The sequence below is a fragment of the Acipenser ruthenus genome, chromosome 12 (genome assembly GCF_902713425.1).
Source record: "Acipenser ruthenus chromosome 12, fAciRut3.2 maternal haplotype, whole genome shotgun sequence".
NCBI lineage: Eukaryota > Metazoa > Chordata > Actinopteri > Acipenseriformes > Acipenseridae > Acipenser > Acipenser ruthenus.
In genome coordinates, this window is record NC_081200.1 from 1,327,080 (window position 1) to 1,352,496 (window position 25,417).

A 25,417-nucleotide genomic window follows, 5' to 3' on the forward strand; every position below is an offset into this window, starting at 1 on the left:
TGTTTTGGTTTCTGTTTAATACGAGGCAGGCACACTCTCTGTGTTTATTAATACCCCCACCAGCATGCTGTGCAGTTCCTTTATCTGATACAACATGTCCTGTAGAGATAAGAAAATAGATTTTTAAATGAGTTCCCAGTTCAATAGGAAATTATAGAATGATGAATCATAACACAGGAATAAAGTTGTGTGATAACATCTACAGTACAGTAGCTGCTCCTGCTTTATTAAATTCTGCCTGGTTTCCTCTTGCAGCTCCCTCTGCGGTTCCCACTGTTCACCTGATGGGGGCTACAGCGAGCACCATGAGCCTGTCCTGGCTTCCCCCAGACAGACCCAACGGGATCATCTTGGACTACGAGATAAAGTACCACGAGAAGGTGAGCAAAGCTAGTGTGAAAGGCTAGAGATATATTCTTTTCTCACTATCTCATCTGTACTGATATTTTCAGCCAATCCCTGGCAGCATTAAATAACATCTATGCCTCTCTCTCTCTCTGTCTCTCCCTCTCTCAGGGTCACGGTGAAGCGATTGCCCACACGGTGACCAGCCAGCGCAGTGCAACCCGGATCGAGGGGCTCAAGCCTGGCACTCCCTACGTGGTCCAGGTCCGAGCCCGTACGGTGGCTGGATATGGTAGATACAGCAGCTCCTCCGACTTCAGCACCAACCTGCAGAGTAGGTTCTCCCTGTCACGCACACCAGAGCTAGCAGGGCACACAGGCAAACACACCACACTGATTCAGACAACCTTGTAGGGTAATGCTAACCAACACCAGTGAGGATGCATTCACATATTGATTCAATTAGTTTTAATATAGCAAGAGAGGTCCCCAGAAGTCAGTCACTGTTGATTCCTTTGTTGATTCCTCCACAGTAATTTTTGCAGCTTTACCATGGTTATACTGTGCGTCTACCAATACACTTTACCATGCTTATCCAGGCTTTACAATGCTTACCTATGCTTTACGATGCTTTCACTGTGCTTTATTACACTTTGTTATGTGTTTACTATGGGAAGTGTATAACTTGTATAAGGGCTGTCCTAGTGAATAGTGGATCTGTTCAGCAGTTCTTATAGCTTCACATTAGAGTCTTTGCATTATGGATGTTAATAAACGCTGATGGCTTTCCCGGCACGTTCACAGGCGACCCGGAGAAGAATATTCAAGAGCAGCTGCCCCTGATCGTGGGCTCAGCGACGGCCGGGCTGGTCTTCATCATCGCCGTGGTGGTCATCGCCATCGTGTGCCTCAGGTGAGCATGTGCCACAGCCACACTCCTCTCAGATCAGGTCTGTGACACTGCACCGGGCACGCCGCTGCAGCACTTCATTTGCTTGGGTGGTTTTCAAGCAGATTCAGGGCTCTGTTCACCAAACTTTTATGGACTGCTTAAAGGAATGCTTTGCTAATAAATCAAGCTTGCAGTTCACAATACCCTTTACAGGCGTATCTGTTGAAACAAGCAGGTGTTGTTTAAGTGCACAGGGAATGGTTGTCTTGGAGAGATAGGAATCATAATGCACTCCCTCGATAAAGGAGAGTCTGTGATATAGTGCTGTGCAGTTTTATCTGTTTTGAGACCTATAAACAGAGAAACCCCTTGACCTCAGCCAGTTCAGTTCATGGCTGCTGCTCACCCACGTACTGAGCAGAATGTAAACGACTCTGACACATTTAAAAGGTTTGTCTAATTCCAGAATCCATTAGCTCTTTTATTGGTGTGTTTGAAGTGGAGGTAAAGACGGTGACATTGGGCTGGAGTCATGAAGCCGCAGACAGGGGGCTGGAGTTGCAACACAGACACTCTTTAAAGAGTTTCAAGAGCTTTACTGCAGAATAGAATCTTCCCAGGAAATTACATCATGCCTGCTCCCAGTTTTTAGACTCAGCAAGTCAGTTCATACAGTGTGACTCAGCAGAGATCTCCAAGTACAGTTTCAAAAACAAAACGCTCAAATAATATCCTGGTCAGTTTAATATAATACATAAAAATCCCCATTGAAGCTGTGATCCCACGTCAAACTGTAAAGCGCTATGTCATGATTTCATTCACTTGTGATTGACTGATGTCCCTCCTGTCTTGTTAACTAGGAAACAGAGGAATGGTTCAGAGTCTGAATACACAGAGAAGCTACAGCAGTATAGTAAGTTCTCTTTATAACTCACCTACATTGTAACAAATGTATTTAAAATATACTTTTCATTGGTTTGATACTACTACTGCTACTACTATGACTACCACTACTACTAATAATGTTCCTAATTATAATTATCAATGTATTTATTTTAATTGCTGTAGTCACCCCTGGAATGAAGGTCTATATCGATCCCTTCACCTACGAGGACCCCAACGAAGCGATCCGAGAATTCGCCAAAGAAATCGACATTTCCTGTGTGAAAATCGAGGAAGTTATTGGAGCAGGTAACTAGGCGCTCTTATCTTTGTTTTAGAATGTAGCTCAGTCCCTCAGTTCTACCCACTAGGCCACACTGCATCCCAGAGCCTCAGCTCTAACCACTATTTAAGGTAACAATCCCTCCATGTCCCTCAGCTCTAATCACTATGTCACATTCCCTCCATGTACCTCAGCTCTTAGCACTAGATCAAACTGCCTCTGTAACACAACACACTCCCTGCAGCTCTATAGGTGTGTGTGTGTGTGTGTGTGTGTGTGTGTGTGTGAATCGCCGCAGTGAGCAGTGCTGTAAACCTGTTCATTTGCTGTGATTCCCCTCAGTGTTCTCCTGTGTGTCTCACGCTGCTGCCTCCCGCTCCGCAGGTGAGTTCGGGGAGGTGTGCCGCGGGCGTCTCAAGCTGCCGGGCCGCCGGGAGATCATCGTGGCCATCAAGACTCTGAAGGTGGGCTACACGGAGCGGCAGAGGAGGGACTTCCTGAGCGAGGCCAGCATCATGGGCCAGTTCGACCACCCCAACATCATCCACCTGGAGGGAGTGGTCACCAAGAGCCGGCCAGTCATGATCGTCACAGAGTTCATGGAGAACGGGGCGCTTGACTCTTTCCTTAGGGTAGGTCATTCCCTTCCGTGGTCACTCTTGATAAGCCCTTACGAATTCCTTCATTTTTTTGGCATGAAATTGACAGTTGTCGTTCCTCCGTTTTGACTCACGTGGTTAACCCTACACCTCCGCCCTACAGAAACTTACAGCGGCAATTTCTCACAACATAAAATTGGCTCTGCTTCTTAACAGCGGTACTGTTTCCACCTGTACTCTACTACAGATTCAGTCACTGTGCATGCTCACTGTCTGCTGTCTGAAAGAGCAAAGACTGTGCTATTGACAGCCTCCCTTGAATGAATGAATAAATAAATACATACATAAATAAATAAATAAATAAACACACAAAGAGAAAGGCAAAGACAGAGCTGGCAGCTTGCCTGTTTGGAGCTGTCTTTTATCATTCTGAGAGCTGTTTCATATTCTTTGATCACCGGCTGGACACCGTAGCCATTGCTGCTGTCGCTTAGAGGAGCCAAAAAATTATCAAAGGCGTTTTCACGTGCTGGCGTGCGAGCGTAATTAATTACAGCAGAGAGGACTGCTGAGGGGTGACAGCTCTGCCAGCAGTTAAACTTACAGCATCAGAGAGTCAGGAGGGCAGCAGGGCTGGACAACCTCCTTAGAGGTGCCGCTCTGGGATGGGCCGGGAGACAAGGAGATAGATTCAATTAACTTTACCTGGAGCGGAATTAGAAGCAGGGAATGTTCTTTTTAGTAAACAGATTCCTGACATTGTTTAAGCTGAAGGTTGCTGTTCTGGACCGCAGGTTTGCACTCTGATCCTGCAGTATAGTTAGGTATGAAGAACTCGCTGTTGTAAGGTATGAAGAACTCGCTGTTGTAAGAGCAACAGCGAGTTCTTCATACCTAACTATCCATCTGCTTCTCACAATCATAGGCTGCTCTATGTAAATGCTTAGGTACGTTTGAACAGGTGTTAATAATTACCTGTCTAGCGAGTGCACTTGGATTCCTGGTCTTATCTGTACTTAACTGTGCACACTAGCTTTCCATTTACTTTTTCTATTGCTGTACAGTGAAGCCTGTCTAAGCCGGCATTGCTTGGGACCGGAAAATTGTGCCCGATGTATACGGTATGCTAAATTACAGAGGTATTGCAAAATCTATAAATGGTATAACCTTTAATTCAAGGTTTGCATTAATTTTGTTTCCTCCGTTATGTAAACAAGGATGTTGGTGTAGATGTACCATATCTGTGGGTCAGGTCGTTATTTACACAAAATACTTGATTGTAAATTTAGAAAAAAGTCACATGATTTGGTGCCAGACTGCACAGTCAGATTCACGTTGGTTTTAGACAGACAAGACTTCCAGATTCCAGAATAGACAGGCTCTGGATTATATATATAAACCATGTCTGAACCTCACTGCTGCTGGGACAATAATACATCACCCCCTCCGAGAGACATTCGCAGAGAGACACGAATCACTGCATGCAGGAAAATTAAACACCCGAGAGCCAGAAAAAAAAGAAAAAGCATATTGCATGCAAAATTAATTGTTATGAACATTTTCATTCATTTATCAAAAGGTTTAGGGGGATCAGAGTGAATCGAAAACATTTGCAATGCTTAGTTAGTCTGAAGCAGCAGCCAGCGTCTTAAATCGTACTCTCAGACTCTCCAGAATGAAGCCCTAGAGTGCATTTTGTCAGCTGTCTGCAGACTCGGGTTCGACAGAGCAGTGATTTCTTCTATCACCAGTATGCTTGCGTACAATTAGATGTTTTATTGTATAATGTAGTTTCAATGTTTCCTTTTTTCTTATTCCTAGAGAACACCTCAAGTGATTGCATGCATGCTCTGTCCTGCCACAATGATCAGAGAAATGAAGCATCTGCTCCCTCTTCTGTCTCTTCTTTCTCCTCCTCTATCACATTCTTTTCATGCCTCTCCTCTCCTCCCCCCTCAATCTCAGCAGCTCAGTTCAGATGCCTCATGAATTTCAAAGCAGAGACTAAACCCTTTTCTTCTTTGCTGCTGCTGCCTTGACAAGACGTGAGCTGCAGACATCACTGCTCCGACCTTCAGGGCCCAGTGCTGCTGCTTTAGTTCCTGCAGAGTGCCAGGATTTCAGGCAGGATTATTTTAGATGTGGGAGATCAGACATTGACGAGCGGGGCCTCTTTCTAATGAGAAATATTCCCAAATAATGCATGCATTTATTTATTTATGACATTCGAGAAACGTACAGTGAAAGCAAGAACTGGGGCAGCAGTGTGGAGTAGTGGTTAGGGCTCTGGATCTTGACCAGAGGGTCGTGGGTTCAATCCCCGGTGGGGGCACTGCTGCTGTACCCTTGAGCAAGATACTTTACCTAGATTGCTCCAGTAAAAACCCAACTGTAATGTAAATAATGTGATATCTTGTAACAATTGTAAGTCGCCCTGGATAAGGGCGTCAGCTAAGAAATAAATAATAATAATAATAATAATAATAATAATAATAATAATAATACTGCAGCGCAAATTTGCATAGTGAACACTTGTTACATATACACGTACAGCACCAGATGGTCTGTGTGAGAAAGAAACACGATTGCCGTCAGTCAAGAGTTTTTAAGAGTGTGTGCTTTTTTGTTCTCAGTTCAGCAATGGATTATTTTGGTTCACATGGATCTTGTTGTTTTTCCAAACATTATCTCTATCCTTGGCTGAACGGGGGTCAATGTGCAGTGATCTGCTTATATTGCTATTGTTAATAAGGATGAAGATTGTAACGTTTTTTCTCCCTGTTCCGTTTGCAGTTGAATGATGGTCAGTTCACGGTAATACAGCTGGTCGGCATGCTGCGTGGCATCGCGGCTGGAATGAAGTACCTCTCGGATGCGAACTACGTGCACCGGGACCTTGCGGCTCGTAACATCCTGGTCAACAGCAACCTGGTGTGCAAGGTGTCCGACTTCGGACTGTCCCGCTTCCTGGAGGACGATCCCACGGACCCGACCTACACCAGCTCGCTGGTAAGAGTATAGACCCCAAATACCAAACTCCCAAATACACCGCTTTGGCCTTTTAAAAGGACTCAGTTTGAGAGGAGGTGTAAGGCATGTGGCATGTTTCTTCCCGCAGGGAGGTAAGATCCCGATCCGGTGGACGGCGCCCGAAGCGATTGCGTACAGGAAGTTCACCTCGGCCAGCGACGTGTGGAGCTATGGGATTGTCATGTGGGAAGTGATGTCATACGGAGAGAGGCCCTACTGGGACATGTCCAACCAGGACGTAAGTGTTTGAGATCACGAGTCCAAACCAGCAGAGTGAACATAGAGCCCTCTTTTAACAACCAAAACAGTGGCAGAACTTAATGGAGAGTCCAGCTATATTGCTATTGTATTTAGTGATGTTAAGAGGGGTAATATCTGACAACAGCAGTATTTACGTCTGTCACTGTTAAGATCATTAAAATAGACCTAACAGTGCTTTATGAAATGATAACAACTAAACTATTATTATTTTTTTACTACTAATTTATTTAGCAGCGTATTTTCATGTTTTGAATATGTGTTGGCCAATCATAGCTCTGCACCAGTAGAGTATATGGATCATACTAACTCTCTGCCCCCCTCCCCACCTGTCTCTCTAGGTGATCAATGCGGTGGAGCAGGATTACCGGCTCCCCCCGCCAATGGACTGTCCCACGGCTCTGCACCAACTCATGCTGGACTGCTGGGTGAAGGACCGGAACCTGCGGCCCAAATTCGCCCAGATTGTCAACACGCTGGACAAGCTGATCCGCAACGCCGCCAGCCTCAAGGTCATCTCCAGTGTCCACTCGGGGTGAGCATCTTGCACTTGCTGCGTTAAACCCGCTGCTGGACGTTACATAGGGTTACAGGGATTGGGTTTTCAGAGAAGTGGACACCAATAGCAAAAGATACAAATGAAGACTGCCAGCACACCCTTGGAGGGCTACGTGAAATAGCTCTGGTGTTTATTGTAGAGTCAGTCTTTCAGTATGCGTGAGTATTTACTTGTGTCATACCTGCCCTGTTAATAAACAGAAGAGATCAGGGTCTTATGCAGTCAGAGAGGAGTAGTCTCTCGCTTTCCATAAAAAACTAAATTAATCTTTAAGGTTGATGAGAGAGAGAGAGAGAGAGAGAGAGAGAGAGAGAGAGAGAGAGAGAGAGAGAGAGAGAGAGAGAGAGAGAGAGAGAGAGAGAGAGAGAAATACTCTATCAGACTTTGGCTCAGTTTTAAGTTAGTTAGTTTATGCTGATGTCATTGGAAAGATTTAAAGTCTATAATTAGCTAGATCAAGGGAGCAAAAGGGGAGCATCTTTAATTAGCTTTCTAATGAGATTGTGAACGACCTGGAGGAAAGGCCTCCCTCTGCAGGGATGTGATAATTGGATCTTCATTAATGAAACAGCCTTTTTAAAAAGCAGGTCCAGACCTTTAGCCATGGGCTTCAGAAGGCCATCCAGACCATTGACCCCCCCTGTATTAGTTCTTTTAAAATGTAAAAGTGATACATGAATTGTTCTGACACACTTAAGGTTCTCATATTAATATTACTATCTGAAAAATAATCCTATATAGATACACGTGTGTGTGTGTGTGCGCGTGTGCGCTCATGTGTGTGCGGGTGCATATTTATACTGACTTTGAGAGTCATCTGGTGAGTGTCAGACACAAAATGATAAGACTGGTAACCTTGTAACCCCCCCCCCCCCATGAAGTAAGATCGGTATCAGATCTGAAGGCATGCTGCTGAGCGTTTGGGAGACAAAGAGCTGTATTGGTTACATAACTGCCCGCTCTAAATTAAACTTCAGGGAAAGGGCAACAATGATCCATTAAGTAGCTCCAGTTTTCATTAATGAAGTCAGTAGAGAGTTTGTCAGTCTGGGGCTTATTAAATACTCGCTCTTTCTATCTCAGCTTCACAGGCACAGCTGGTTGCACTTTTATTCAGTAGGTCCTCTATATTCTGTTATTAACTTTTTAAGATGATTAAGGAAAGTTAGGTAATATGCAGATCTTTATGTGCCTGTGAAAGGTGAGGGACTGACAGCATAGGAAACTGAATATCTCTGTCTCTATAAGGCCAGTACAGCCACGAGATAAAATTCATGGGAGCGAAGGGCTTATTGAAATGACAGAATTGCGAGGAGCTGTTTGATTTGGAAGCGGTGCTGAAGGTTGTCGATTTGGACTTTTCTGTTGGAAGGGAGGTTGAGGATTTGGATTTGCAATGCAGGGATTGAGGAGAGAAGTCCTGTTGCAAAGCTGTAGTTAGGACCCTTCTTGACCATGCAAAACCTGCTTCAGTGGCTCAGACTGCTGTGTGACAACGGTCTTGTGATTCTCGCGCCTGACGGGGTGAAAGGTCATGGAGTTTGAGGTTCTGCAGCGGGACGGGAGGCTCTGGCCCCTGCAGGGCGGTTTGGGATGTGTTTCGGGACTATAGACGTTGCTAACCTGTCCCCCTGCTGTCTCTCTCTGTCCCTGCAGGGTGTCCCAGCCCCTGCTTGACCGCTGTGTACCCGACTACACCACTTTCACCACTGTGGGGGACTGGCTGGATGCAATCAAGATGAGTCGCTACAAAGAGAACTTCCTGAACGCCGGCTTTGCCTCCTTTGACCTGGTCGCCCAGATGACAGCAGAGTGAGTGCCACTCACAGCACACAGCACCTAGTACAGCAGTTACAATGCGCTTCTCAGGATGTGTAATTACTGCTGGTCTAGCCTAACTAGACAGCGTCAGCAGTTTAACTCCTGCTTTGCCAAGCCGTTATGGTGATGTTAAACTGCAGTTATACGGGGGTAATGGCGAGGTCAGGCTTGCAGATATCAATCGATTTTAAGTGATAATGAAGCATGCCATTTAAGTGATTTGAAATTGCAATTAGAGGGCATTTGCTTAATTTCAGTCTGAGCGAACGATGGTTTAACTACACTCGTCTGCTGGTGTTGCTTGTGCTAAATTAATCATCCTTCCAAAGCTGTAAAAATACAGGAAGGCACGACCCCGCTGGTAACCAGATGGGCTATTTCACTCAAGCTAGGTTAGGAAAATCAATTTGAAAAATAATCAAGGTAGCCAAGACAGCCCTGATTAAACAGTTACCTCCCCTTCCATTTACTGCTGGAAAAAAGGAAAAGATTAATTGCACTATTTTGATTAAATAAATTAATGATGATGACAATAATAAAAAAAAATTGAACTGGTTAGCACAAGAAAGGCGGGTGCTGGAAATAGGTAGGGGGGACGGTAATTCATTTTAATTTGGCTCTGTGACAGGTGTGCAAAATAATGATTTTTGTTCTAAATGCGTTGTAATTCACCTGATGGTTTTCATTTATTATAATTTTATCCTCCATTGCAGCTATTATTAGGAAGCCCAGCTATAGGAAAAAAATGTAATTAATTTGTATAAAATAACAGTGATAAGGCATGTTTAACAGGGAAACAGGCTTCTGATTAGCAGTCATGCAGAAACCACAGCCAATGTATGAAGTTTAATGGCTTTTTGAGACAAGCAATTATTTTTATTATTCTTTTTTTTAGAAGCAAACAATGCATGAATATCACTTATGTTTGACTTTCAATGCCTAGTTGCTGGCATAGTGACATTTATACTCAACTTGAACCAGATTCTTTCTTTGTCTCTATGATATTAAATCTAGCCTGGACATTTATTTACTTACTTGTTTTGCAGAGATTTGTTGCGGATAGGGGTGACGCTAGCAGGGCATCAGAAGAAAATCCTCAGCAGCATTCAGGACATGCGTTTGCAGATGAACCAAACACTGCCCGTCCAGGTTTGAGAGAAGAGCATCCCCAACACGGAACTTTCTTGGAGAAAGAGAGATACGACAAATCAGACCCCAGCTGCCTGAAACACTCTATCAATTGAACCCTGGCTTGCAGTGCCTCAGACACTTTTCCTCTGTTATTATGTTACTGTATTTTCAATTCATGTGTGTGCCATGGGACATGCTCATGCATGCGTTTGTGTGTTTGCAGGACAGCAGATGCTAAAAAAATAATAATGATAAACTCCCAGAGAAAGAAAGAAAGACTTGGTTCAGGAGGAAACTTTGGACTTTGAAAAGCTAGCAAGGGTTTATTGATCCTACATCTTTTAATGTTTTTGTTGCATTTTGGTTTTAAAGTCTTCATATTGAAGATGATGTATGGAAACACCAGAACCCTTAGAAGTTTGTTGGATTTTGTGTTCGAACTTCCATGAGTGGATGGACAGAATCTCTTATAGAACTTTAATGAAATTCTTATGGAATGGCGGAACGACTCCAGATAGGAATATTATGGAAAGAAGAAGAAGAAGAAGAAGAAGAAGAAGAAGAAGAAGAAGAAGAAGAAGAAGAAGAAGAAGAAGAAGAAGAAGGCCAAGCTTGGGTTCAGTGTTTTTGAAACACGTTTACTATTACACTTTTTTGTTTAGTCCTCTCTTTAATCTTTTAGGGATTGTCATGGACCTTAACACTGCTCTACACTAAAGGCACTGAAGCTTACTGGGTTAGCTGTGTGAGTTTGCAGCATGGTGTGATACAGGAGCCAGGGCTTTGGATTGGTGCACCTCTCTTGGGGTGTATGTATGAGTTTGGGTTAGGGTTAGGGTTAGAGTTTGGGAGTGTTTAGATTCTTTCACGCACACAATCCCCTCTCCAGCCGCCAGCAGAGAGTAAAAAACAAACAGAAATGACAAATCTGCATGCATGTTGAAAAGTGCTTCAAAGTGTCTCCTTAATCCAAAATCCAAGTACAAATACAAAAATATTTAGGTGGAAAAAATGGACACAACTGTCATTTTGGACAAGAAGGAAGCAGAGGACTTCATTTTCAGTGAACGTCCATGGATTTCCTTTTTTTTTCACTGAAGGAAAAAAGGCTGTGGATTTAAAGTAAATAATACAAACTGATTTTTTTTTGTAAACAGATTTTTTTTTTAAGTACCTACAGGAATGCAACAAACAAAGCCAGTCACAGCAACAACAAAAAAACAAGAAGTGATTTTTTAGCTCATGTGCACGGACTAAAATGAAATGGGGGGCAGGGGGGTGTTTGATGTGTTGTTTTGGGGCGAGGGGGGGGGGGGGAGTGCTGCAGGAGAAGAAAAGGCTATATAAGCCACAGATGATGTACTTAACAAACTGTAAAGCAAAGCAAGTATGGCCTGTTGTGTACTTACCTTCACTGGAGCCTGTCTAACAAGTCCAGCAGCTCATTGAACGCTTGGGTTCTCAGATCAATTGCAATTTCAGGACATTAAGATTGATGAGTGCATTTGAAATATGTTTTTGAATATACTGTTCAGTGTTCCCATGAGGTAAACAGCAGGTGCTTTAAACTATGAGTGCAATGAGGCCCAGTCTGACAGGAAGAAGCTGGAAGCTGCTTGTACAGCCCCTAGCTTTTCTTCAGCAAAGGATGCAATGAAAGAAAGCTTGCCACATCCAAAGTACATTTGTAATAGTAAAAAAGATACCCAGTTTACCCCCCCACACACACACACTCACAAGCCCTATCAAAAACCACAAGAACCCAGGACAGTAATGCAGATTCTCAAACGACTGACAAAAGATTTCACAACGCTATATGATCATTTACTTCCATTCTTGGTGCAAAAGCAAACAATAGCAACACATCCAGGGCTGCTCAGCTGAGGGGTCAAGTGTGTAGAGTTCTGATGGGGTTATTGTTACTGTTGTTGTTGCTGATGATGATGATGATGATGATGATGATGATGGTGATGATGATGATGATGATGATGATGATGATAAAGGTGATATTATTTGAGTTTTGCAAGAGTTGCACTTTGCTTTGACATTGTAACAACCATTGTGTGTGTGTGCGTGTGTGTGTTTGTATAAAGTATATATAGATATGCTACACCACACACATATACATATAAACTGTATATATAGATATATAAATGAATATATACATAACCCCTTTTTTTTTGCCAAGTTGCTGAGATTCAGTTAGTGGTCTACAGGATGTACAGTTGCCAACATTTAGCGGAGGCTGAGGGGTTCTGTGTCTGTCCATGGGAACGGGGAGCTGAAATAGGTAGCAAATATGCAAAGTAAAAAAAAAATTCTATCCTCTGAATCAAATATAAGACTGTGCTGTCCTAAGTCTTTCAAAGTGATTACATGGTTGCAAACCCTCTGATACATTGCTATCTAGATATAGGGGGATACATCACATCCTTGTTTAATACAGTCAGTCATCGTCACTATGGTGTATATTGATTGGCTTTTTTTTAGAAGCCCAGAAGTTGCCGCAAGACAGATGAGAACTAATTGAAGTACAGTTCGGTTGTTTAGTGAAACTGGTAGCTGTGTACTGAGTGCGAGTCAAACTGCAACAGGACCCCCTGACTCTGAACCCCATCATGGGAGTCAACTTGCAACCGTATGGGATTTTATTTGTTTGTTGACAGGCAGGAACAATTTTATGCAATATTTTGATTTTCTTTTTCTAGTGAAAAGTCACCCAAGCCTTCAATAATAATAATAATAATAATAATAATAATAATAATAATAATAATAATAATACAGCGAGATCCACACGGGAGCCACGAGTAGAATTAAAAAATGATGTTCCTATCTTAAAACCATAACAAACTAGGGCTTTTCATTTCTTTTCATTATTATGATTATTATTTGATAGGTGTGCAGATAATGCAATTTAGTTGTACAGAGATGTTCTATGCAGTTCCCTGGAGTACCAGTCCCTGTATTGCTATTAGTTAGTCAGAAGTGGGATTATTCTGCACTCAGAGAAGAGCGATAGGGCTACAGGGGCTGGTAAATGGGGATAGGGGCACAAGAGTAAATAAAGAACAGTATACCTCAAAGAGGATTGCATTAGAACAGACAGATACATTGGAAATTGGAATCAATTACATTGTTATAACATGGCAACACTTTACATGAAGTGTCTCTAATTACTGTGTATTTACATAGTAGTTTCTTAGTAAATCTATGTGTACTTACACACGAGTGAAATGTTATTATGCATAGTTATAATGTATTAATCTTTCTGCATGATAAATGTACGTACATAATTGTATCAGAAAAGGGTTAGGGTTACAGTTATATTGTGCACAAAGATATACAAAGTAAGTACATTTTAACTATGCATAATAACATTGTAATCATGTGTAAGTACAGATATATTTACTAAGTGACTACTATATAAGTACACAGTAATTAGAGACAGTTCATGTAAACCTATAACCCAACAGTACTGTGTAGTTACAATGTTGTTACTATGTAGTGGAACGCATATTCCCAGCCCTGGAATTGTAGTGGTTCAGTATACAAAGCCCCACAAGAGATGACACAGACCAAACACATGTCTGTACCCAGTTTGATCCTGGTATTGCAATAAATAGACTAGCAATTTGTTATAAAACATTACCCTTTTAGTATCAGAGCAGAACATTAAACTCCCATACCAGGATACTGTCCAGGCCCTACAAGTGTACTCTAATGTGTCCCATATCAGAGGTACAAGCACTCCAATCTCCCTCCCCTTCTTCATCCAGTGCTGCAAGCACTCTCAACCACACCCCAACCCCCCTCCCCTTCTTCATCCAGTGCTGCAAGCACTCAACCACACCCCAATCTCCCTCCCCTTCTTCATCCAGTGCTACAAGCACTCTCAACCACACCCCAATCCCCCTTCTTCATCCAGTGCTGCAAGCACTCTCAACCACACCCCAACCCCCCTCCCCTTCTTCATCCAGCTATGCAAGCACTCTCAACCACACCCCAACCCCCTCCCCTTCTTCATCCAACCATGCAAGCACTCTCAACCACACCCCAACCCCCCTCCCCTTCTTCATCCAGCCATGCAAGCACTCTCAACCACACCCCAACCCCCCTCCCCTTCTTCATCCAGCCATGCAAGCACTCTCAACCACACCCCAACCCCCCTCCCCTTCTTCATCCAGCCATGCAAGCACTCTCAACCACACCCCAACCCCCCTCCCCTTCTTCATCCAGCCATGCAAGCACTCTCAACCACACCCCAAGCCTGTCGTCAACTTGTTTCAAAGCGTTACTTTGTTTTTCACTTTTAAAGATATTCTTAATTTTTTCGCTCTGAGCTTCCTAAGTGTGTTTTTTTTCAGTTAAACGCTCAATGCTCTCGTCTTTTAGTCACTTTTGAAACCAATTTAAACATAAAAAGTACTGTACCTGTATAGTAAAAATTTCCAAGGTTTTTTTTTTTTTAGATGTATTTAATGGTGAAAAAAAAGATGCATTCTTGTAGAAATATTTTTCAAAAAAATCCCTTTTGCAATTAAATTATTTAAGAAATTTATCATAAATGTTTGAGTCTGTGTCTAATTCTTTTTATACTTATTTATTTTTTGGGTGCGGGTGTTGGGGGTGAAGTTGGAAGGGGAGAATCATATTATTACTGAGGTTTCCGCACAGATGATACATGCTTGCATATCCCACTGCAAGAAGGCAGGTATGTTAATCCTGCAGTTTGATTGGAAACGTTTTTCGATTTTCTTTCAGGCTGCACTGCGTTGTCTTTAGATTTAGGGACTGGCCTGAGTTATTGTTTGTGGTGAGTCATTTGAAGTGGCAGGCAGGGAAAATGAAATCATGGAGATGTGACATTTGGTGAAATTCTCACACTGTGCAAATAAGGATCATTTCCTGTACTGAACTTACACCTTCAATAACCAAATGACTGCCTGCTGATTGGACAGTCGCAAACACTTCCCCAGCCACCCATTGCACACATTAGGAGGAGAATAATGAAGAAATGTTTCAGTGTGTTCTGTGCAGGAGTGTTTGTCAAGCATGGGATTGATAAATATGTGATGCTGGAACAGAAATAGGAAGACATGCCGTGTTGTTCTTGACGGCTCCTTGAGTAACTTTGTTTTATAATTTTAAAGCTTTTGTACCTGTGTAACGGGGAAGGGGGGATCAAACAAGTATAGTGGGAGCACAGCGTCAGCGGGGGCAACCATCCGGCTAAAACCCCACGGCTATGCCGTGCAATAATCAACTACACCAAGAAAATGTAGCAGGGACTTAATGGGGTCTGGCATTTACTGCCTGGTTCACCTGTACCTGGGGATGCCAGGCAGTATATACAGACCTTTTATGTAATAAGTACTGTGACACGGCACTCGTCCATGCACTGAAGCTCTGTAAATGGCAGTTCAACGTAGCATGACTACCACAGCACACAATGCAAACTCAGTAGGCAGACGTTATGTGATTGGCAACATAAAAATGGAAGTCCTAATGTCGCTTTGTGTTTCGGTTTTGCTGTGGTTGGTTTTCGGGGTCGGTCTTTATCCAAGTTGGATTTGAACGAGGTCCCAGTGCCTAGGTCAAAAACAATACCCTGTGTCAGTTTAAACTGTGCAGTGCTGGTGTCTTTAAAATGAGATCCAGATGTCACTGGGATCACACGCTGGTAAAACAGTTGGGTTTGGTTGTTGACCTTGACAGCAAGGTGAGAGCTTCAATTGCAATGTTTCTTGTTTTGTAGTCAGCACTGTCTCATGTTATACGAGTTCCTCCACACCCACAAGTCCTCACTGTAAACCATGCCATGACTCATAAGCCATTATCAAAAGGAACAACAAAACCACATCAAGCCTCCCATTACTTCTCAAAATAACTTGTACTATTTGCATGAAGACAGGTTCCACGGAATTCCAAACACTGGCACAGCATAGCACTTCGTTGAAAGTGGTATCTCTGTTGTAATATTGCTTATTATCATTATTATTTTTCTCTAGAACAGAAATATCATGCCATGTCATTTTCAAAGGTAAAAACAAACACAAAAAATGTTATTGGTATCAATTATTTCAGTATAAATATGGTACACCAAGTTTTATATCTCAGCACCTTGATAAATACCAGAGTATTTCAGTTCTAGCTAGTTCATTTATTTGTGTTCAAAGCAACAGGAATGTCTGATATGTGTGTAAGTAAAGCTACGGTGTGGTTTGGGTAAACCCAATGCTTTTCAACAACGCACTGACTCATTTCCAAGATAAGCAGAGCTGGCCCCAGTTCATTTTTTACATTTCAAATAAAAACTCAAATAAAATCCCACAGAATATTGCTATTTTTATTTCCGTTATTTGAACTTGTAGGAAATGCATTCTGGGTTAAAGCTTTCTTTCTCTGTCTGTCTCCCTGTCTCTCCCTCTCCCTCTCCCTCTATCTCTCTCCCCACCTGTCCTGTAGCCCATGCTGGTTTATAATGGTTTGGAGCGTGGGTGAGGTAGTTTATTCTCCCAGTCCAGGGGAAATTTAAGATCAGCTGCAGTCTATAAAATGTTTTACAGTTTGATGCAGAGTAACGTTTCTAGCTCTGGGCACTTACAGCGCCACCTGCCACCCCCTGCAGTCTGACATGGATCTTCATTAAAAACCTGCCAGGAGATTGGAATTTTAAAGACCTACTTTCACAGCTCCTGAACAGAACGCTCACTCCTGAGATTTGGGGTATCGAAATGGGAGACAAGACAAAAAAGAATCCTGCTATCGCAACTCCTCTTAATAAAAGTGGAGGTGAAGAGCAGACTCCAACAGCTCAGAGTTACGGAGCTGTTGACGGGGGTGAGGGAATGGGGTCTCTTGGAGTATATCAAAACTTTGACTCCAGACTTTGTCCTTTAAAATCATTGGGTGCCAGCATGCAGAAGTAACGTAGACACTAATTAGATTTGTTGTTGTTTGTTGAGGCAAGCGACTGAGAACAGGCAGAGCCCCCGTGTTCAGAATGCTGGGTTTAAGTTTCCAGACTGGGGTTTGTTTGTTGATCCCTGCAAGGCTCGCGGAGGTCATGAGAAAGTGTTGCGCGAAATAATAACTTTGTTATTTCCAGATTAATCTTTAAAGAGCATTTACTGTAATAAGAGAAGCCCTGTGTCGACGTGGCAATGCAACCCGTTTAATTAGGTGAGAGGTTTCCAGTAAACACTCTGCATCTCTGTTTCAGGTCATTTCAAAATGAGACGTTCTTCACCTCTGTTTTCTTGGTTTCCTCTTCCTGCCCTTGATAAGTGGGTGCAGTGCCAGCGGTGCTGTGTGGGGTAATGAGAGATCCAGGCACTCACCAGTGGGCACTGCACCATTGTCAGTCTAACACTCATGCTGGACACAGTCCCACACCGTCCTTACTTTATTCTGTTCTGTCCTGTACTGTCTCAGTTTGCCATACCATACCATATTCCCAATGGAAATACTGTTTTGTTTCATTTTTCTGTTTTACCCTCTCGTCTCATAGCTCCCCTCTCCCCCCCTTCTCTAGCACATTCACTCTTGTCTCTCGCTGCCTGCCCTCCTGCACACAGTCTGTCTCACATGCCCCTTTGTCTCTCACTCTCCCCCCTCTCTCTTTGCCTTGCTAATTGGAGCAGTGGCTGGTCCCTGTTCTCTGACTCTAATGTCATTACAGAACAAATTGAGAGAAAGAGAGAGAGAGAGAGAGAGAGAGAGAGAGAGAGAGAGAGAGAGAGAGAGAGAGAGAGAGAGAGAGACTCTTTGAGAGGTAATTACAGCTGCCTGCTGTTGGCTATTCTTAATGATCGCTGCTGATAATGGGGGAGAGCTGGGTCGTGCACAGCACAGACCTGCAGACAAAGAGAATGGGGGAAAAGACTGGTATAGAGTATGAGAGAGTGGAGAGAAAAAACGTTTGCTAAAGGTGTTAAAGTCATGTAGATCATTCCACTGTGAGTGCAAAGGAGACTTCTGCTGCACAGGAACTGTCCTGGGAGGAGATGGCTCGTCCTGAGCTGAGCTGAGCAGGCAGGAATACACACCCCAGCACTCCTCTCTCCACTGCAGCACCTTGCACTGAGCCAGTCTGTTATTATTGTATATCATAATGGAATGATAATGTTCAATGCAATGTATCTCTAATGAGAAGGTATCATGCCTTATTCACAGATAGGAGATAAGAAGGAGGCTAATACTCTAAATTGTATGGCAGTGAGAAACTGCCCCTTGCTCCCAATTACCTACAACAAAAAAGAAAGAAAGAATCTGTGATTCTGAAATCATTTTAAATATTTGTCCTGTGTTTTAATGATACATGCTGTGTAAATAGCATTTTCAACTCCACAGGCCCCGCTTGTAAATGAGCTCACTGGAGCTGAGGCGGCTGGAAAACAACCTCCCCCTTATTACAATATCCTGACATTAAGGAGCCCCCAAATGAACCACTGAATTAATTAATCAACACACATTAGCAACATCTCCCTGAAACAGCGAAGAAGCAGAGGAGGACATGGAGAGGGCTGTTCAGTAGAAAGCTGTTTTTTTTTTTTTTTTTTTTTTTTTAATGCAACATGAAATGATCAGTCCTCCTTGCAAGTGCCCAAGCTGAGTTTTATTAATTCATTAATGTAATTAACCAGGAGATTTACCCATAGAGACTGAGGCATCATTTACAAGGAAAAAAAAGACAATAGCAATGTATACAAAACAATTGCAATGTACAACACAATAAAATCACGTGTGTTTCAAACTTAATCAGCAGCATACAGAGAGCTGCGTTTCTGTAAAACCATCAGCCATATAAAAAACAACATGTGGAAATATTTATAAGCAACTACTGCTGCATTTAGTAACGGGTTTTAGTAACATTGTGATCTCATTAAAAAAATAAAGGAAGGAGAGATACGAGGGGTGCAGAGAGAGGATAAGGGAGGGGGGAAAGAGAGAGCGAAGGACAGACAGAAGAGAGAAAGAGTTTATTTTGAGCCTTAATGATCTGTTAATTTACACGTGAGATTGTGGCTGAAATGGAGGAAATTGGGTCCTTTGATTGGTGATGTATTTATTCAATTAAGGGCTAATCAATCCTCCAGCAAAATGCCAGTGATTATAGAAGGCTGGATCCTGCCTAGCAGCTCAGTTTAGGAGGAACTCAGGAGTGAGCGCAAGACTGTGCTATAAGGGTCATCAAAAAGGCTTCACATGAGATACTGGAAGCTATTAAATAATTAGTGATAGTAAATCTGAAACTTGTGGAAACACAGTTTAGTACAATACGTTTCACAAGGCTTTGCTACGAAAGGTCACTTTTGTTAAGAACCTGCTATTAAGTGACTTTTGTTTTGTATTTTCGTGTAAGATCTTTTATTCTGTATGCATTTGTTTGTGTGTTGCCTGCCTGACCCTGACCATTCAGCTTCCCTCCCTTGCAGGCACCTTACTGGGTGGGCCGTGAAGCAAGCAGAGCTCTGCCAAAAAGGGGCTTCAAGTTAGACGTCTGATACTCTTAAATAACTGGCACCAATAAAGAGGAAACTAGTGGCAATGCAGTTCAATCCACTATGTTTGACAGTAGAAAGTGCTTGAATGAACAGTTTACCTTCAGCTTAATGTTTTTACATGGAGCACTAAAGGAGGCCACTGTGTAAAATAACTGAGTAAACCATTTAAAAAAGAAAAATAAGTTAAAAGAATGAGGCAGTGAGACGGTGCCAGCACAGAGTTGCCTGCCTGCAGCAGTGCCAGTGTACACAATGTGTTGACATGCAGCTCCAGTACCTTCAAGCACACACAATTATACCAGCGATGTGAGGAAATAACTGGCATTCAGGGACGCTTTGAGGTCGAGCTGGAGCTTTCTTTGTTTGTTTTTTAATCATTCTGTCTACGTTACCGCTGGGGATGTGCAGAGCAGTAATTATAGTGTTCAGACACTGCACTACACAGTTTTTATTTCTTACCATTTAATTTAAACAAGCAGCCCTTATAAAGGTGGTAAACCGTTCATAGCAAATCCATTGTATGTGTTCAGCATGTTACTGTTTTCTTTTTTTCAAGGTTTACCATTATCCCTATGCTTGCAATGCATGTAGTACCATGCTTTTTACTATTTAAAGACTTCAGACAGCCCTTCCACAGCCCCGTGCTGAAGTACCTGGGCTGGGGCAGGTTAGATTGATGTCAGTTTGTGCATTCCAGCTGCCTGCTCCACTCCACTGTAGGTTTGTTTGATTTAATGACCCTGATTAGTTGTTGTTTTACAGTCTGAAAGACGTCTTTCCATTTCATGTTTTTTTTGTGCTCACACACACAGACATAAACGCACACCCACAGTTCTTGTATGCTGAGTTCTGAAGTGTGTCTGTCAAAGTCACATGACCCCCTGGCTCTTACCCTATCCCTGGGTGAAAGACGCACAGGACCCCTCTGCCTCTTCAAATTTTTAGACCATTTTATTGCATCTGATAAATTAAGCTGTTTTCCAAAAAGCGCTAACTACCTCTTAGTAGAACCAGCAATGTTATCACTTTTAGCACTTGCAATCTTTTCTTTGGTTCTCTGCTTGGATTTTGTACTTCAGTTTGGAAGATGCAACGCTATGAATGAAAGGTTGCAGCTGCTTCCTGCTACTTAAAGACTTGAGTTGTCCAGCTGCAGTTATTTTTCTGTGTTTTTTTAAGATACACACAACACCTACTTATCTGTCTGGATATATCCTTACAAACTGCAATATGTATATATATATATATATATATATTGCAGTTTGTAAGGATAAGAGCTAACAGCCTCTCTCTGCTGGTGTAACAGGCTTCTCGGCACCACTTTCTTGGAAAAGCTTCAATTACAGCTGATTGTAGGTGGAGTCCTAAAGACCTGATGCTAATATTGCTCTTATAACAAAACACAGTAAGCGCACATTTCAGATCGAGACTGGAGCTTCATAGAAGGTGACAAAGTCTGTTTGCAGTGTGGTGTTTTCAATGGTAAATTACTAATGATCCCCTTATTTACTGCTGATGATCATCCTATTTACTGCTTCCAACAGCAGAAAAGAGGCACATTCATCAAGCAGGCTGGTATTGACCAGCTCTGTCTGTTTGCCCACAGCGAGATACTCAATAGTCATCAGAAAGCACGGCAAGTACAGTTTATGTGTAAAATAATACAGAGCCCACATGGTTACCACTATGATCTGTACACATCCATAGAATCAGTCATAGACGGCTTCATTTCAGGACTACACTATGAAGGGTTTTCCCATCTCTAAACATGGCAATCCTGCTTATTGAATTTCATCAGTAGCTGCAGCTCGGTACACATATCTGTCTGGCCTGCTAACTCAAATAAAAGACATAGGACTACATTCTCAAAGCTATTTACGCCAAATCCTCTTTTTTTGAGGAAAAAACACCAATAAAACATCTAGCCTTATAGCTATTGTGTGTGTGTGTGTGTTTGTGTGTGTGTGTGTGTGTGTGTGTGTGTGTGTGTGTGTTTGTGTGTGTGTGTGTGTGTGTGTCTGTGTGTTTGCAGGAATCCCAGGGGCGGAGGAGCTCCCATACTGCCATAATTAAGTCCTTCAAATAAAGCTATATTACATTAATCAATAGTGGCCCCACTCTGTAAAAATCATTACCTCACTTTACTGAAATGTTTGAACTCCACTGGGAAACCATTATAATCCCAGTGTATGACCCTGGGGAAAGACTGTCAGAACCATTAGCAGATCCCATGCATCACCAGCAGTGATAACAACTCAACAATTTAAACCCACTTTCATCTGAAACTGGTGTCAAATAAATAAATGAGTGAGTTATTAAGCAAGCTGACAGAGTGATGTATCTTTGTATTGTGTAGCTATTATACCAAACCGAAATAAAGGTATTTCCTTTTTTAACATAGTGTAGTCATTGGAAGTCTATTAAAATGTAAAGCTTCTGAAGTTCTATTTGTTAAGGACCCTGATGAGATAGAACCCAATTACCCCTCTACTCTGTGTATAAAGCCAGACTAAAATTCTAAATTGAACCTGATTTTTAACACAGATAAGAAGAGTGGCCCATTCACTGAGCGGTGTACACAATACGCACTGTTTTGAATGCACATCTCTGCAGTCGAGATCGATGAAGAACAGTTCTCTCTTGTGGGGAAGGTTTGACCCAGGTTGCAGTGCTGCAGACAGACAGTACTTTGTGTTCTCATATTCATTTCTTCCTCTTCTCTACCCTCCTCTCCCTCTCTTCTCTCTCTTTTATCTCTTTAAATCCATCCCTCTCTCCCTAACCCTCCACACCCTTTCTCTCTTTCTCTTCCACTCTCCCTCACTCGGTCCCTGCAGCCTAGCTGTCCTATTGTCCACAGTGCTCTGGCAGTGAAGCCCAGTCTAGAGATCTAAGTCTGCTAATCGCTGTGGCTTGCAAACACACAGATGACTAATCTACCCTTTCACATACATTTCACATACGTATTCATTACCTCACTTTCCCACTTAATCCTGTTTAGCAACACTTTTTTTTTTCCTTGAATGGCCCTTGTTTCAGGTTTTTTAGCCGCTTTGAGAGGCCGCTTTTTGTTGCTAGTTGTTTGTAACGTCTTATAGAGTGAAGCAAACAGCAGGATGTTCTAGTGAAGACTGCCTTCCAGTCCTCATAAACACGGGATAACATTGCTTCCCAACCCCTCAGCTCGAACCACAAGACCTCACTGCCACCCAGTCCCTCAGCTCTACAAGACAACATTGCATCTGTCTCTCAGCTCTACCAACTATGCTACCCTGCATTCTAGTCACTCGCCTTTAACTAATAGGCTGCAATGCCTTCTGGTCCCAAATATATAACCAATAGGCCACACTGCCCCCTAGTCTAGTCTAGGCTCCACAGATTCTACGTTTCCTTACATAATACCATATTTAATTACTTACACTGTACAATCCATTGTATGTTAACTACACGGTTAAAGATCTTCTTCAATAGGTGCTCGCTGTTTAGCCCAGGTATGACTGCATGTCTTAAACCAGGAAAGTTTTTTTAGACCAGTCCATTTCCTGGCAGTTTTAAGTCTGTAAAACTGAAATGCTCCATTTACTCTCCCTGTTGTAAATTAGGAGATTGGCAGGTATCAGGGACACACAGTTCCAGAGGGGAAAGTGCTTATGCCATAAATGACTCTTAAATGAAGATTGTATGTGTTGTCTGTATCAGTCCCATGGTAGCTGTCAGGAGCTGTGAATTTCCAGTTAAATTATGTTTGAAAAAATAGCGAAAGCTATGAACCCTTTGCCAAAATAATGCATGGTGTTGCCATTAGTGCCCAGATGTGCTGGAATGGAGTAACATACTTAATCCAAGTTGTTAAAAAATATTATTCTCTATAGTTTTTTTTTTTTAATGCAGAATACCAAAATGACATAGCTGTTCTTGTGGTTTAATTCTCCATTTTACCACGAGTATTTTTCCTTTGTATAAAACATGTTCATTTTTCTTGCCTAATCCATTCAGTTTGAGAGTGGGTGATTAACAAAAGGTTCAAGATCCACAGTCAGATGTTGTTGTTTTTTTTTTCCTGAAATCCAGTCAGACCAGGTATTCGTGGGAGACTTCAAATGCACATTCTCGTCTTTGAAGTTCTGCTTAAAAAGAGACACCTGCTTTCTTTAATAATTCACAGCATTACGAGTTCTGTGAGACAATCCCTGGTAGATACAAGACCAGCCTCGCTCTCCCTAAACAAAAAGTGATTCAAATTTTGTCCAAAAAACAGAATACCACCAATTCAGTCCGGTCCCACATTCTGTCCGGTCCCACATTCTGTCTGGTTTTGGTTTAATGCACATTCCTTGTGCTCTTGAACCCAGCTTGTCCAGGGGCATACCTTGGCATCTAATAGCAGAACAGAGACATGGAAGTAAAAGTTTAATGACAAGGGTCTTGCCCCCTGGCATCTCAAACCTCATCAGCAGCCTGCTGTTCCTTTCACTAATCTGCTCTGACATTGTAACATTTTCATGTTAGAGATTTCTGACCCAGGATGACTCCATGGAAAGCAGCAGTACATTACTGTCATGAAGGGTCTCAGTGCTTGTTCCCAGTTTCGGGGGGGGGGGGGGCTTGTGACGTGACCCTCGGGCATCTCTCAGTGGCTGAGGTGAGTTTCACAGACAGGATCTGCTCAATCCGTTGCCCAAATCATTCAACCAGCAGAAGTTCTGCTTTAACCATTCAAATTGTACAGTCATCACAACCGTAATCCCTGGAGAGCAGAATCCCGTTTAAATCCCAAGGAGGGGAGACCTCAGCTCTCCAGGATCTAAAATCATTATTTAAATTGTACCGGGAACAAACCTTACAACCTCCAGCAACGACCTCCAGCTCTTCTGTGCTAGGCTGGCCCTTTCAGTGCATGTGAGTAAAACACAGCAAAGGAAGAAAAAACAACAGGTTAAAAGAGCTCAACATGAATACACAGTGATATAAAATCATATTAATCATTTGTAAATTACTTTTTTTTAAAAGCTTATACTGTGTTCTTCATTGCTAAATTAGACATTTTTGGGGTAGATCTCAGTGACCTCATGATTAGTTTGATTAAATAAAGATTAACCTCCTGCCCCCCAGGAGCTTCTACACAGCGGTCTGCCCTGAACCGATCAACGACAATAACATGTCATCACCTGCAAAGCTCCCTTTATTGCATCTACCAGCAGCAGCAGAGTCTAATAATACGCTCAATAAGTAATTTTTCGTTAATGTAAAATGCAACAGGACTGTTTAATTCAGCTGTGTAGGGATACTGTCGTTGATTGACATGTCCTCTCTTTCCCCTCACCATCCCCCTCTATCTGCGAATCAGTTCCATATTGCTTTGATTGTTTCTTACTCTGAGATCAAATATTTTCATCAGCTCGCCAGTTCAGCATGAGTAACAGCTCCCAGAAGTCCCTTTCATGCCAGCAGGGGGTGTCTATTAAAAAAAGAGGCTGAATTCAGAATCCAATCTGGATCCTGGCACATCCACAGTCTCCAAGGATGGGGCCTAGCCCAGGGCCCACTCCCTGATGTTTTCCAGTTGTGTAAGCCCAGCCAACAGTGGGGTTCACTTCCTGGCTGTGCCGTAGCTAGGCAACAGCCAGAGGAAGCATTGCTGGGATAACTGAAGAGAGTTTATTTCTTCCAAAATACACATCTAACACCACTTGATGGGAAAATGAAAGAAAAACAAACAGTACAGTAAGTAGGGCCAGTTACTGTGCCTCATGTACCTTGATATCCTAGACTGTCTGGCCAGGGCAGTCCTGCAGTAAACAAATCCGATTCCACATATTTCACTTGTATTATCTACTTCTCTTCAAGTATTTGGAGCTTTGTGGCAGCCAGTGTGGTCCAGTGCTTTAAGTTCAGGGACTGGGAGGGAGGCAGTAAATCCCACTTCAGCACTGGTGCTGCTAGTGATTCATTCGTTTCTCTCCCATTTCTCATAGCTATTAAAATATTAGACTCACGCTGGACCCAAAACAGCCAGGAAACTAAACTATATCCAAACTATTACATTCTCTTCATTATCGCAATCTATTAGACCATTGCAGATTGCTGTACAGGTTGCAAAGCATAGATATA

At 42.5% G+C, this 25,417-nt stretch overlaps 1 protein-coding gene across 4 annotated transcripts in view; it reads left to right on the forward strand.

Annotated features, from left to right (window-relative positions):
- LOC117417149 (ephrin type-B receptor 3-like) overlaps positions 1 to 11,063 on the forward strand; it is a 39,898-nt gene extending 28,835 nt beyond the window's left edge. Inside the window, exons 6-16 of one of the 4 annotated variants that reach the window (XM_034029021.3) lie at positions 256 to 380; positions 517 to 679; positions 1,150 to 1,258; positions 2,098 to 2,150; positions 2,306 to 2,428; positions 2,745 to 3,034; positions 5,795 to 6,010; positions 6,120 to 6,269; positions 6,631 to 6,824; positions 8,505 to 8,660; positions 9,716 to 11,063. In XM_034029021.3, coding sequence (XP_033884912.2) covers positions 256 to 380; positions 517 to 679; positions 1,150 to 1,258; positions 2,098 to 2,150; positions 2,306 to 2,428; positions 2,745 to 3,034; positions 5,795 to 6,010; positions 6,120 to 6,269; positions 6,631 to 6,824; positions 8,505 to 8,660; positions 9,716 to 9,824 — 1,688 coding nt within the window. In that variant the 3' untranslated portion in view covers positions 9,825 to 11,063. The remainder of the gene's footprint in view (positions 1 to 255; positions 381 to 516; positions 680 to 1,149; positions 1,259 to 2,097; positions 2,151 to 2,305; positions 2,429 to 2,744; positions 3,035 to 5,794; positions 6,011 to 6,119; positions 6,270 to 6,630; positions 6,825 to 8,504; positions 8,661 to 9,715) is intronic. The other 3 variants (XM_034029022.3, XM_034029023.3, XM_034029024.3) reach the window with 3 other exon arrangements.
- Positions 11,064 to 25,417: the final 14,354 nt, after the last annotated feature.